This window comes from Notamacropus eugenii, chromosome 2, assembly GCF_028372415.1.
Source record: "Notamacropus eugenii isolate mMacEug1 chromosome 2, mMacEug1.pri_v2, whole genome shotgun sequence".
Lineage (NCBI taxonomy): Eukaryota > Metazoa > Chordata > Mammalia > Diprotodontia > Macropodidae > Notamacropus > Notamacropus eugenii.
The window spans coordinates 501,276,427-501,289,500 of record NC_092873.1 but is presented as its reverse complement, the minus strand read 5'-3'; the positions used below and the strand labels follow the sequence as shown (position 1 = coordinate 501,289,500).

The window sequence follows — 13,074 nt, the reverse complement described above, 5'->3', positions numbered from 1 at the left end:
GTTCCCTCAGCATCTTCTTTTCCCAAGCCAACAAGGAAAGCTAGGAGATCAGTAGATGCTTGTTTCAGGTGTTAATTCTGGGTGAGGTGCTGATCCGGAAACAGCTTGACTTCTCCCTACCCTCAAAGACTCCCAGTCCCCCTTAGGCGATGGGTGAGGAATGTTTGATTTGGACAATGAAACACAGATCTTTTCTTATGAAGTCTTTTCAACCCTTTCCTCTGATAAAACCTAGGGAAGTCTAATTTAGGTCACGACCTGAGGGTGGAAGCCGATGAATCAAAGGTTCATTCCTTTGGGACCCATGTCTGGATCAACCCCATCGTTATGATGAACGGCTACAGTTGTTACCAGGCACAGGCAAAGACATGAATTTAGTTTTACTCCTTTCTGCAGTTTTTCACATGGTGGTAAATTATGAAGATACTGTTCAATCCTTCACCAACCCTTCAATTAAAGCCAGATCTTCATCCAAATAATGCTTTGGCATCTAAAACAAAAATATTCTTCATGGTGCCACTTATACCCTAAAGGATAATAGCTGTCCTTTTCTGCTGGCTGAGGCCAATGGAGACAATAACACTCCTTTAGTTGAGGGTAAAAAAATCTCTTTCTGTATCCCAATCAATGTCATCACTCAGAGGGCTGATGAGGGCCTTAGTTTTGCTGTCAACCTTTGGACACTGAACTGGCTGCTTCTCTGCCAAAGGATGGGCAGGTAATGGGGTGTGGGGGTGTGGGTGGGAATAAAAGGAAAGGGCAGTGCTGAGAGAGGTCTAAAGTTCATGGTGAAAGCAAAGCTTTGGCATTTTGGAATTATTTTAAATGCCAAATAGTCATGCTTTTACTTCATTGTTAGATAAATTCTGTTTAAAAGAATCTGGGTCTTGGGGATTCTCCAAAGCAGAAGGTATATACAGAGAAAAACAAATATAAAATGCTCTTCTGGAACACTGTTTATGGGTAAAGGGTCAGCTGACCATCCAGGAATAATAAAGCAAACTGGTTTTAATTCTGAGAATGAAAAAAATCAAGAGCACACAATCTAAAAAGGAAACAGCAAGAGGCTTTATCTTATTAGCAACATAAAAAATGCTGAAAGGCCAATGAGGCTAAATGACAAATTAGGACACGAGAAAAGGACTATTATGTACTTGGAGAACAAAACACCATGGAATGAAATGAAGGGCAAAGTCTAAGTGCTGAGGGAAAGCTGGAGTTGTACTATGTGTTTAGCTGAGTAAACATTTATGAAAACATGCAAAATGAGTATGCTCCAATGGATTGGAGATGACCTTCCACAAGTTTTGAATTATCTTTCAAATGACTATTTTGTTCCCTGGAGAAGACCTTGGAAATCCTGGCTAAATACTGGCCCACTGGACTTATAGGAGACTTAAAAATATTTGACCATGATCTTATAAACCATTACCGGATACTTGATGAGTGACCATAGTATCCCCTTAGAGGTGAATGGTGCTGATATTTCCCTAGATGTGACTTTGTTCAGACACAGTCAAATATAGGAAATTAAATTGTATGGGAAAGGCTAACCTTTTCAAAAGCGGATTGAATTTAAGACTCATTTAAGTTATCATTTATTACTACCATAGTCACTGTGAAAAGAGTATTTTAACTTACTTTGGACCAAATGTACTACACAGTTCTTAATTTACTTTAGTGAGGTTGTGGACAAATTAATTTTCATTTCTAAAGGATTTCCACTTTCCAATTAATGACAAAGCCACAGGATATTACTGAGAGGAGAAGTTGTTGAAGGCTGTCACTGTCTTTGTAAAAGTACCTGCTAATGACCAACCATGACCGGAGAGGACTCATGATGAAACATACTACCCACCTCCTGAGAGATGAGAGGACACAGAGGGCAGAATGAGCCACATGTGATCTTTGGATGTGACCAATGTGGGAATTTGCTTTGCTTCCTTACATGTGTTTGTTACAAGGCTTTCTTTTTTAATTGGGAGAGGGGAGGTTGGAGAGAGGCAGATATTAATTAATCGAAAAGATGTGATTTTTAAAAAGCAGCTGCTATGGAGAGGGTGTGTATTTCTAAAAACTGTTTATTTATTTATTTTCTTAAAAGCCACATCCCTTAAACCAGAGCAGCATGTGACAGAGCGGATTTCAAAGCCAGGAAAAACTGGATTCAAATCCCGCCCCTTGACATATTGTGTGACTCTGGGCAAGTCACTTAACCTTCTGGCTCTCTAGGCAAGTCTTTTAAACTATAGAAGTTGTAGAGAGAGTGTTGACCTGAGCTGTGGGTGTGTTCTTCACCTGAGAATTCCCTGTACTGATGAAATCACAGGTATAGGCCCCATTACCTTGTCTCTTTTCTACATATTACAGTCCCCAGAAAAGTGAGAGCTATAAAATGAAGCTTTGACAATACCCTGAATCAAATGTGTATTAGGTCTGTACATTTCATATGGAATAGAATCTATTTTAAACTGAAGCATAAAAGGAAAAGCAACGATAACAGAATTACCCCTCATACATAGGCTTTTAGGGGCTTTATTTAATTCAAGTATTGGTCTAATGGTCAGGCCCCAAATAAATACAGACACCTAGGGAGAGGGTTATATAGTAAGAAAATGTGAATTTAATCATTTACTTTAGCAGGCAAGCATTTTGTAAACATTCAACAGCGGCAGCATCCAAGTTACAATTTAAAAAGAAATCGAGATTAGTGATTATAATTTGTCCTTCCCTTCCCACAAAAAAAAAAGAAAGAAAGAAAGAAAAAAGATTTGAAAATGTTTGTCTTGAAACACTACGAACACTGAACACTTGGTTACGCCTCCTATCAGGCTTCTTCTACACATTCTCACTCTTGCACTCTCTCTCGCACTCTCTCTCCTTTAGAGGTGTCTCTCCTCCTAATGCATCATCTTGCAATAACTTGTATACAAGCTTTGCAACCTAGGAAGTCTTTCCCACCCATGGCTGTGGGGGGCATGTGCGATCGCCACTCAGATCCCGTTTGCGAAAGGGGTACTTGTGTCTTGGTTCAATGTTTCCTTGACCTCTGTTGGCAAAGTGTCAAAGAGATGATCTTCCACCACCAGCCCACTCTTCTTGAGGAGTCGACACTGCCCTAGTTGGGCTGGCAGGCGGTCTAAGCAATTTCCCTTCAGTTCCAACTGAGTGAGCTGGGATAACTGACCGATTTTTTCTGGGATCGAGGTGATACAGTTTTGCCCCAGACTCAAAGTCCTCAATTTAATGCATTTAAACAACTGTTTGGGCAGAACGTCCACTTTGTTCCCGGTGAGATGCAAATGCTGCAGGTTCTGGAGCGATCCTATTTCTATTGGGATCACTGAAATGCTGTTGTAGCTCACATCTAAGCATCGGAGTTTCTGTAAACTAAACACTGCCCCGGGCAAGGACTCAAGCTTGTTATTGGAGAAATAAAGTGACTCCAGATTCTTGACGTGGGTAATGGAGGGGGGAATGTTCACAATTTTGTTATGCCACAATTTCAAGCAAGTCAGTCTTTTCAAATGCTGGAAACTGATGATTTCCTCAATTGTGCGTATGTTATTGGACTTCAGATCCAGCTCCTGCAAATTAGAGAGGCTGAAAATGGCATGAGGAATCCTCTCCAGCTCACAGTTCTGGAGCTCCAACTCGGCTACATTCATCATTTTCTTAAGGCTGTTGAGTACCACAAGCTTAGTCCCATCATTGTGAATGACTAACTTTGTGAGATGCGGGGCTACATCAGTGATGTTGGATGGAACTTTGGTCAAATTGCTCTTCACATGGAGGATTTTAAGGTGCCTCAGCTCCCGAAGAGACTCCAGTCCTATCATCTTATTGTTCTCAGAGTTTAAATTGCCCACCAAGTACAACTCCCGAAGGTTCTTAAGCAAGTACACCCAGGCTGGGATCTCAGCCACATCAGTGAATTTGACATGAAGGCATCTCAAGTGATCTCGGAGGAAGCTAAAAGCCGTCTGTTCCACCTTGGCGGGACAGTGGCAGAGGTGGAGCTCTTGCAAATTAGTCATCTGGGAAATCTTGGCTGGGATCTTCGCTTCTGGGATGAGCTCCAGCTTCAGCACATCAAGGTCCGTGAGGTCAAACACAGCATCAGGGACCCCTGAGAGCATAAAAAGGTGCAACTCTTGCTTGTCTTGGGCATTGCGAGACACGTGCTGCCGGAGTTTTTCAAATGTCCACTCGTGGTTTAAGCTGATTTCCCTAAGTTTATTTTCACTGACTTCAGACAAGAAGACACCAAAACGCTTAGAGTACAGTTGGTCATACTGGTCGACCATGTGTAAAAGAAATGCAAAGTCATTCTTGACATCCGGAATATCACTGAAACTACTCTCTTCCCTCACCTTTTCAAAGGAATACTCCTTCAAAGGTATCCGAAACAACCAGAAAAGGGTATAGAGACAGATGAAACCATAGACACAGATAATGGAGATGTAACTGATGAGCAGCTTTTTCAACATATAAGCCATGTTGTGGGTACACTCAAACTCTTCGTAGCCAGTCAGGTGCTCTACTTTGGGCTTGCAGATATGCTCAAAGCTGATGGCATTGACAAAGTTAGCTGTGTAACAGAGAATGAAAATGAACTTGGCTGTCTTGATAACAGTCTGGACTACGTAGAGTTTATAAATCAGGTCACTGTCTTCCACATGGGCACGGAACTTTCTCACCTTCTCAAACAGGGCTTTGGCCTGTTCTCCATCTTTCTTATCTAGAATAGTCATACTAGGGACTTCGATCACAGGCTTCTCAGCTGAAAACTTCAAGCCAGTTTTGTTGATCATGGGGGTACTTGCACTGGGGCTCCCTTCATCACTGCTGGTGGACACATGCTTTGGTAGAGACTGGGCCCCCGTTATCCTCTGTTTGTTCTCCTCTGAATCTTCACAGGCTGTTTCCGACAATGCTTTTGTAGTCCAAGGAGATTCAAAGCACTTTCCCAGTATAGAAACAAAATGTTCCACTTTTGAGCATGTTTTGGGATATTTGAACCAAAAGTTGCTACTGACCATGAGAATAATAGTATGTATCAGAGCAAGGTAGGGAAAGTACTTGGAATACCACGGAAGAGCGACATGGTAACACATCTGGTTAATAAATACGTACTGCTGGAAATCCAAGTTAGTTTTCCGACCCGTAGGGTCTTTGATCTCCTTTCTCACCTCCTGATTTGAGACCGGGGAATCTGTGTGAGGAGAGCGAGCCTTGCTAAGAGGTGAGCCAGGGGTTATGGCAACTGCCTCATCAAAGGATGTGGGTTTGGTCATCCCCTGGCCTTGGTCTTGCTCTGTGGCGACTTCAAACTTCGGGACATCAGTGGTCACATCGGCATTTCCTGACACGAGGTGTGCTTTTGAATTGACTGAGGATGGCAACACTGGCAGGCAGACCACCTGATCTTTGGTAAGCTGCATGGTTCCGGCAAAGATGGCAACCATCAACATCACAACAGCCAGATAATCCATAAATACATCCCACCATGGTTTCAGAATACGGTAAGTAGGCTGAATGTCATTGAGAGAGGCAACTTCTGCAAGGGTGAACATTCCTGGAGAAAACAAAACAAACGACCGATTACTACAAGGATACAAAAAACTTTCATTTTTCTCTTTAAAAGAACTTTACACCAGTCAACCACTTTTGGCATTTATCCCTTTATCCAATATATAAGCCTAAGTAGAAACTGAAGGCTAGATGGATGGATGTACTGGGATCCCCAGGGATGTGCCGGGAAGTAGAGAAGAAACAGAGCAAAGCTGTTTTAGCTCTCTGTTTGGCTTCCTTTCTTTGCCTCTCGAGGGAGAAGGGAAGTAAAGAATGAAGGCAGGAGGGATAGCAGGAGGAAACAAATATGGGGGTATTTGTTAATCTGAGGATTTCCTGAGTATCTCCTATTTGCTAAGTAGAGTGGAGTATTGGGCACTTTTCTTTGTCTTTAGGAATTGTTCACTTTCCTCCTCTGGGGCTAGACTAGATGACCTCTGAGTTCTCTTGCGGGCTCTAAATCTATGGTACTATGATCCTACTTGGGAAGACATGTCTACACACAAGAAGATAACTAGTAACATAAATCATGATTGGATAAATGCTGAATGGATAGTATATGTTCATGTAGATATCTCTCTATCCTATGTACTATCCTGTCTGTCTCTCTGTCCTATCTACCTATCTATCTTATCCAGTCTGTCTATCTATCCTATCCATTATCCTGTCTATGTAAGCTTTACCAAGTGAGATACTACTATGTACGCATCAGCTATTAGTCTTGTTATCAGTAGGAAGGATGGATGGTTTCCACTAAGCATGATTTCCTAGGTGGCAAGCAGGCCACCAAGTCCCCCCTCATGTGCAAACCCCTCCCTCTGCCAATATCTTCTTAGGACCATGAGATTTAGAAGAATATGATGTTAGAAGACATCTTATCAACCCCCATTTTACAGATGAGGAAAATGAAACTCAGAGGTTAGTGCCATGCTTAAGTGTCAGAGCCAGGATCCAGATGTAGGCCCCCTGAGTCCAAATTAGGTGCCCATTCCCTAGCTTGGTAATAAGTGAAATTTCACAATTAAAGACTAACTTCTTTAGCTTCAGCTACATAGGGGCTTGGTCCCCTATTAAAAAGTAAATGCCACTGAGAGAGGTTAATATCAAACTTTATGAGAACACATGCCTTGGCATGAATGAATTCATCCAACAACTGCTTTTTTTGGAGAATAGATTTTATTAGGGAAAGTAGACAGGGCAGAAAGTCAAGGGACATATATCTAGCAGTTTTGGGGTTACACTCAGCCTCAAATTGGGCAGAAGAGACTAGGGATCTTGAAGAAAATGGCCTTTTAAAAAATTTAAAAAGAGAAACATAGAATTTTGTTTCCAGTCTGCAAAGTAGCCCCACCCCCCAACCCCTTCTCTCAAAAAAAATTAGAACTCTCTTTGATAACAAAACAGCTAAGCAAAGGGGTTCTTCACCCCACAGAGCAGTTCTTAACCTTTTCTGATTTAGTCCCCTTTGGTGACTATCTGGTGAAGTCTATGGATTCTTTGTAATCATGTTTTTAAAGGCATAAAACAAAATACATAGAATTAGAAAGGAAACTAATTATAATGAAATACAGCTATCTAAATTAAAAAACATTCCTGCACGTCAAATTATGAATCTCTGCTATAAGGTGATCCACAGAATAACAATGTCTATCACATTTGCCCAGTAGATTCCCGCTTCTCAGCCAAGAAGAGAGAGGAATAGTTCCTAATTACCTCTCCAGGACCATGACTGTTTTTTTCAGCTACTCAGAGGTTAACTTCTGTTTAGTCTTACTTTTCAGTCATACTCAGAACTGGGTCCTGACACAAGACCCCTCCACTGTTGCTCTAGAACAATAGTGGTGTAGCTTGGAATTCTTCAAAGGGGCTGCAGCTTCAGCCTGGGTGATCCCTGCACTTCGGGGCCACAGGCCTAGGAACATGGAGCCTCATGGAGCTGCCTGAGGCTCCTTATCCCTCTGTTGAAGCAAACTCAGTGGTAAGCGTTCACAAAGTTGGAAAGCCCACAAAGTGGCTTACTCTAGCCAGTTTGTTAGTTCCCCCCAGATATGCGGGCCATGAGTCACTGGGAAGGCAGTATAAAGGCAGAGACCTTTAACTTGGTCTGTGTCCTGGACCCTTCCTCACAATACTTTTTTAAATGCATAAAATAAAATACAGCAGATAACAAAGGAAGCTAATTATATCAAAATGTAATTATAAAAATATTTTTAAGAAGACAAGTTTACAGATGCCAGACAAAGAAGCACAGGATTATGATTTCTGGTTCCCATTAAGTTCTTCCTGATGCTGTACAAAAGATCATTTAAAATCTACAAACATCTGCATCTGGCTTATTAGCCCTGAATATTACACCAAAGCAACAACTCCAATTTAATAATTGCTGGCCTTTCCCAGAACACCCACAGACTACTTTCAGAACCAAAGTGGTGGCTAAAGCATAATTATACTGGTTTACTGTTTATCTTTTCTTTAAAAATTTTCGCCAGGCTGCTATCTGTGCAGTATGCCTTTCCTGGGCACCGGACTGCTCCAACTGGTCACTGTTTACCACCAGCTGGCAGATGTAAACTCCAAATTTATTTACAGCAGCAATTAAACCACTAATGTCATTATGCTTTCGTCCTTTCATGAAGAAACAAATGTTCAAGATGGCAAGTAGCACGAATGGAATCCAAACCCACTTCCCTAATAATAACACACTTAAACCAAGTGTTTCTTTAGTTGTAATTCAGAAGTTTCAACTTCTCTGTTCGAATCATATGGTCACCACATCCTGCTTTCGTAGGAAGTTCCAAGGTTCCAATTCAGCTGCTATATTTTTACCTAGTGTCCTTTATTTCAAAAAGCACTAATATAGGGTTATTTAAAATGAAACTAGTAGGGTTATTTAAAACTAACCAGATCATTCAAAACAAAAACAAAATGGCAAATGCCTAAGAAATTCTGAGAGTACCTACACCTTCTAGCATGCAAATACATTCAGGGCCAGGACCACATCTTATTTAGTACCCGGAACTATCAGCAGGGGACTTTATATGAGGTGCTCAAGAAGTACTTGTTAATTCATCTTTAAATATCTACCAACATTTATTTCCTAGGCTTAAAATCTGTTGTCTGATATTTGCCATGTTTTGTACATGTGTATATATCTTGTATGTGTGTGTGTATGTATATATGGGGGGGAAGAGAAAATGTAGGTGTGTATATATACATGTATTGTACATATATACACACAGACATATTTATTATCACAATTATATTCTATATATTATTTTTTATTGTGAGTATCATGCACATACACTTTTCTTCTTCTCCCCACATCCTTTAATCAATTCTCATACACATACATACATATACACAGTATGATATATATCACACAAATATATACACACAATATGGTATAAAAACACAATATGATATACATCATACATATACATACAATTTTCATACATTTCTCACATTTGTGCACACATACAATTCTCATATACACATGTAATTATTAATTATATACTTGCTATATATACATATATATGCATACATATATACATACACACATATACATATGTTTTGAACAAACCTGTAATTAGGTAAATGCAAGGGAAAAAAAATCCCATGAAAAATCCCAATGCAGTGATGACAAAACAGACTTGGAAGGACTGGGAAGCTGGTCTTCTGGCTTATCAGAACAGGTGATAGACTGTCAGTGCAGAAGGGAGAGAGTTACTGGGAAGTAAGAGGCCATCGGATTTGGCATTGTGAGAACTCTCTGGTCACTTTGAAAACAGCAGTCTGGGTTGAATGATGGTGGTCAGACACTAGACTGAATGGGCTTTCGAAGGGAGTGAGAAGAAAGGAGATAGAGAGTACAGATCCTGTGTTCCGTCTCCTCCAACAGAATAAACACCTTTGAGAGCAGTGACAATTTTTTGTTTTCCTATTTACATGCTGGGATGAATTCAGTGCCTGACACTGAGTGCACTAATGCACAGAGTGCTGGGGGCCTTGAATGAAAACCACTTCCTTGCTGTGTGAACCTGGGCAAGTCACTTCACTCTCCCCTCAACTGTAAAATAGGGATAATAAGGACAGCCTCCTCACAAGGTGGCTCAAATGAACTCTGCAAGCTTAGATGCATATAAATGCCAGCTATTAATTATCATTCTATATGTGCTTAACACACATTTGTTTAACTGTTATTAATTCTTGCCTATGACAGAATAGAGCCAAATCTGCTAGAGAGTTCTTTCGTAAGCGGGGTTTTTTTAAACCTATTCCTCCAGCATTCGTGATAATAAGGCAAGACTCTAAGTTTGGTGAGAAAAGATCCTCATCTTGTCTACAGTTCTGAATCTCTCCCAGAGCCCAGCAGAGAAGGCTGTGCAAATCATAGCTATTCTATATAGGTCTGCTGGACTGAATAAAGAAGAGCTGCCCCCCCCTAATTCTAGCTTCACAAGCAGGGTAGCTAAGGAGAGCTTCTTAAGGACAGCAATAGGGACAGACCACCCTAGCTTGACCATGGCCTCTAGTTCTACATCTGAAGAGCAGGCAGGATGAGAACACTGGCCCAGAGATAAACAAAGGGTCAAAGAATCAGTCCCTGGGTACTTGCTGACTTCCAAGGCTTGTCCAGGGAGATAGCACTGTGAAAGTAGGTTATCTTTGTGACCTAATTACAAAAATGCTTGCTACAGCCCAACTTGGGGAAGGGTGATTCGGGGGAAGGGGGAGAGTGATCATGCGTGAACATACAATGTACAATATGAAATAAGAACTGAAATGCTTTTAAAATGCATTTGTCCAAGGTTCAGCTCCAAGGAGGAGGGGTGTGTCCCTAACGATGGAATTATTCGTGTATTTTGCAGGTATAGAAAGATTACACAAAATGATTAGTGCAAGTTTATTTTTTCATTCTCTGGTGTAAGAATTATTAACACGACCAGTCAACAAGCACTTATTAAATACCTACTATATAGCAAGCATTGTGCTAATCAAGCACTGAAGATGCAGAGAAAAGACAGTCTCTGTTTTCAAGGAGGTCTGGTGGAGAGACAATATGTAACCTACTATATACAAACAAGCTAGAGATAAGATAAGTTGGAGAAAATCAACAAAGGGAAGGCATCAGCAACACCAGGGGTCAAGAAAAACTCTTTTAGAGAAGGAGCTATTTTAAATGAGACTTGAAAGAAGCCTGAAATTGGGAGATGAGGACTGGACTTGAACTGGATGAAGATCCAGCAAAGGAGCTCATATGGCAAGACAATATTCAACCAACTACATATGCAGTGAGAAGAGGAGAATGAAGGGAAAGTGGTATCAGAGAAAGCCAGAGAGAAGAGTGTATCAAGGAGGACTGACAACATCAAAGACAGAAAAGAGGGGAAGAAGGGTAAGGACCAAGGAAAACCAAGAGATCTAGCAATTAGATTTACTGGTAATTTTGGAGTCACTGACTTTGGTTGAATGGCAAGATTGGAAGCTAGACAGGAGAGAAGTTAAGAGGAGAGTGAACAAAGGCTGTCCACACCCAACCCTGGCTTCCCAAGATAAGTAATTAAGAAATACACAAGAATGCAACCTTGTCCTAGCTGGTTCTTAAAACCAAAGATATTTCATTTAAATTATTCCATCTGGTGCTAGTGTCTATCACTGTGCTTAAGCACATAAGAGGTATTCACTCAATACTAGATTGGATGAGACAGCAACACTGTTCTAAACTATATACAGACAGAAGAAGGATCTAACATTTCATCAATACTGGGAATTCTCAGGGTGGGGTCCCTCTACCGATGCAGATTGCAATTTGCAGACTCTTTATGATTTAGTAGAAGCAGCTGTGCTGGAGCATCAGAGAGCTGGCTTTGACGCCAGGATGACCTGGGTCCAAGGTCCACCTGTGACATATACTGGCTGTCCGATCATGGTCAAGTCACTTAAATGCCCAGTGCTCTAGGCATCTCTCAAATTACAGCGAAGGTATACTGCAAGGAGTTTCTCACCTGGGAGTTCCTTAGATCAATGAATACACAGGTCCTTTTCTTGACTCTATGCTTTAGTGCATCCCCAGAAGCACTGAGGAGTTAGGTGACTTGCTCCCATGTGCCCAGTAAAGAGGTATCAGAGGCAGGATTTGAATGCGGGTCTTCCTGACTCTCGAGTCCAGTGCTCTATCCATTATGGTATGCTGCCTTTTATTCTAAGCTACATGGGACCTTTTCTGCAGTAAAAGGAAAATGCCCTTTTTATATCTCAGACTCTTCCGGCTGTCTGAGGAAGCCTGTGAACCCCTTCTCAGAACAATGTCTTTAAACACAGAAAATGAAATACAAAAGGATTACAAAGGAAAGCAGTTCTATTAAAATACAGTTATCAAATCCACCCTTCCCAATTAAAAACAAACAAGAAGCCACCCAAGTTCCAAGACAACAGATTCAGAATCACAAAGGGTTAAATCCAAAGATGGTGGGATAGTGGCAGAGCTAACCTCTTCTACCCTTGTGCCCTCCCTGCCTTCCAAAGTCCCCAGCCTTGGACATCAGAAGTATTGCTAACCAGGGACACATCTGCTCCCCCTCAAGTCACAGATCTCACTTGAAAGGGCCTCAAAAGATGCCTATAATATCTCTCATTAATATTCATATATAATATTTATTTATGAGGAAGGTTAAATTATTTAAGTCTTCAAAATTTCAAACCAAGGATTTATGATGAAGAATATTTTTATATGGTTGTCTATACAAAGACAAATCCAACTTCTAAAAAAAAGTAGACTTTTTTTTAAGGGGGCAAAGAATTTTCCAAAAGAGAAGTCTGTCCATTAGTTATGGCAATGTTTAAGAGACAACAACTTGTAGAAGTCTGAAATTTGTAACAATGACAAAGAGTCTGGATCAAAGAAATTACAAAGCAACTTGAAGGAATAGCTGTACCAACCTACTGAGCACCTACTATGTGCAAGTTACTGTCCTAGGAGCTGGGAACACAGGTGGATGGAGACTGGCAGCTTCTGTGATAGCAGTTACTTGAGACCTTGAAACATGCCCAGCTAATCCAGGAGAATTCTAGAACCTCGCCCCAGACTCAGAATAATGACTCAAGGCTATACAAATCTACATCTATAGTGACAATTTGTAAATCCCCAGAGTTATGTTTAAAATCTAAATCTCAGACTAGAAAAACAGGTTCCTTTCTTACCCAAACTTTAAAAACCAGGTTCATCTATCTGCTTTAGAGTCCAGTGATAACTTAATTCAAAATAACTCTGCCAAATATTTTTAAGAATATTAAACAGACAGATCAAATGTTGTCAAGTTTAATGAAGAAAGTTTAAAACAAATTTTGATTAAAATTCAGAAGGTAAATTGCCTTCATTTGATCAGTCAAAACAATTTTCCAGGTCAGCAAACAGCAGTAACTATGGCAAAATATCAACCTCCCTATTCTCTTACATGATACACAACAAGCCTTATATGTCTTTTTGTGTGTGTGTGTGGT

General features: G+C 40.6%; 1 protein-coding gene across 5 annotated transcripts in view; it reads right to left on the bottom strand.

Moving 5' to 3' along the window:
• Positions 1-2,603: 2,603 nt before the first annotated feature.
• LRRC8D (leucine rich repeat containing 8 VRAC subunit D) overlaps positions 2,604-13,074 on the bottom strand; it is a 146,963-nt gene continuing 136,492 nt past the window's right edge. For all 5 annotated transcript variants that reach the window (XM_072649040.1, XM_072649037.1, XM_072649038.1 and 2 more), the window contains one exon: positions 2,604-5,578. In XM_072649040.1, coding sequence (XP_072505141.1) covers positions 2,994-5,576 — 2,583 coding nt within the window. In that variant the 5' untranslated portion in view covers positions 5,577-5,578 and the 3' untranslated portion in view covers positions 2,604-2,993. The remainder of the gene's footprint in view (positions 5,579-13,074) is intronic.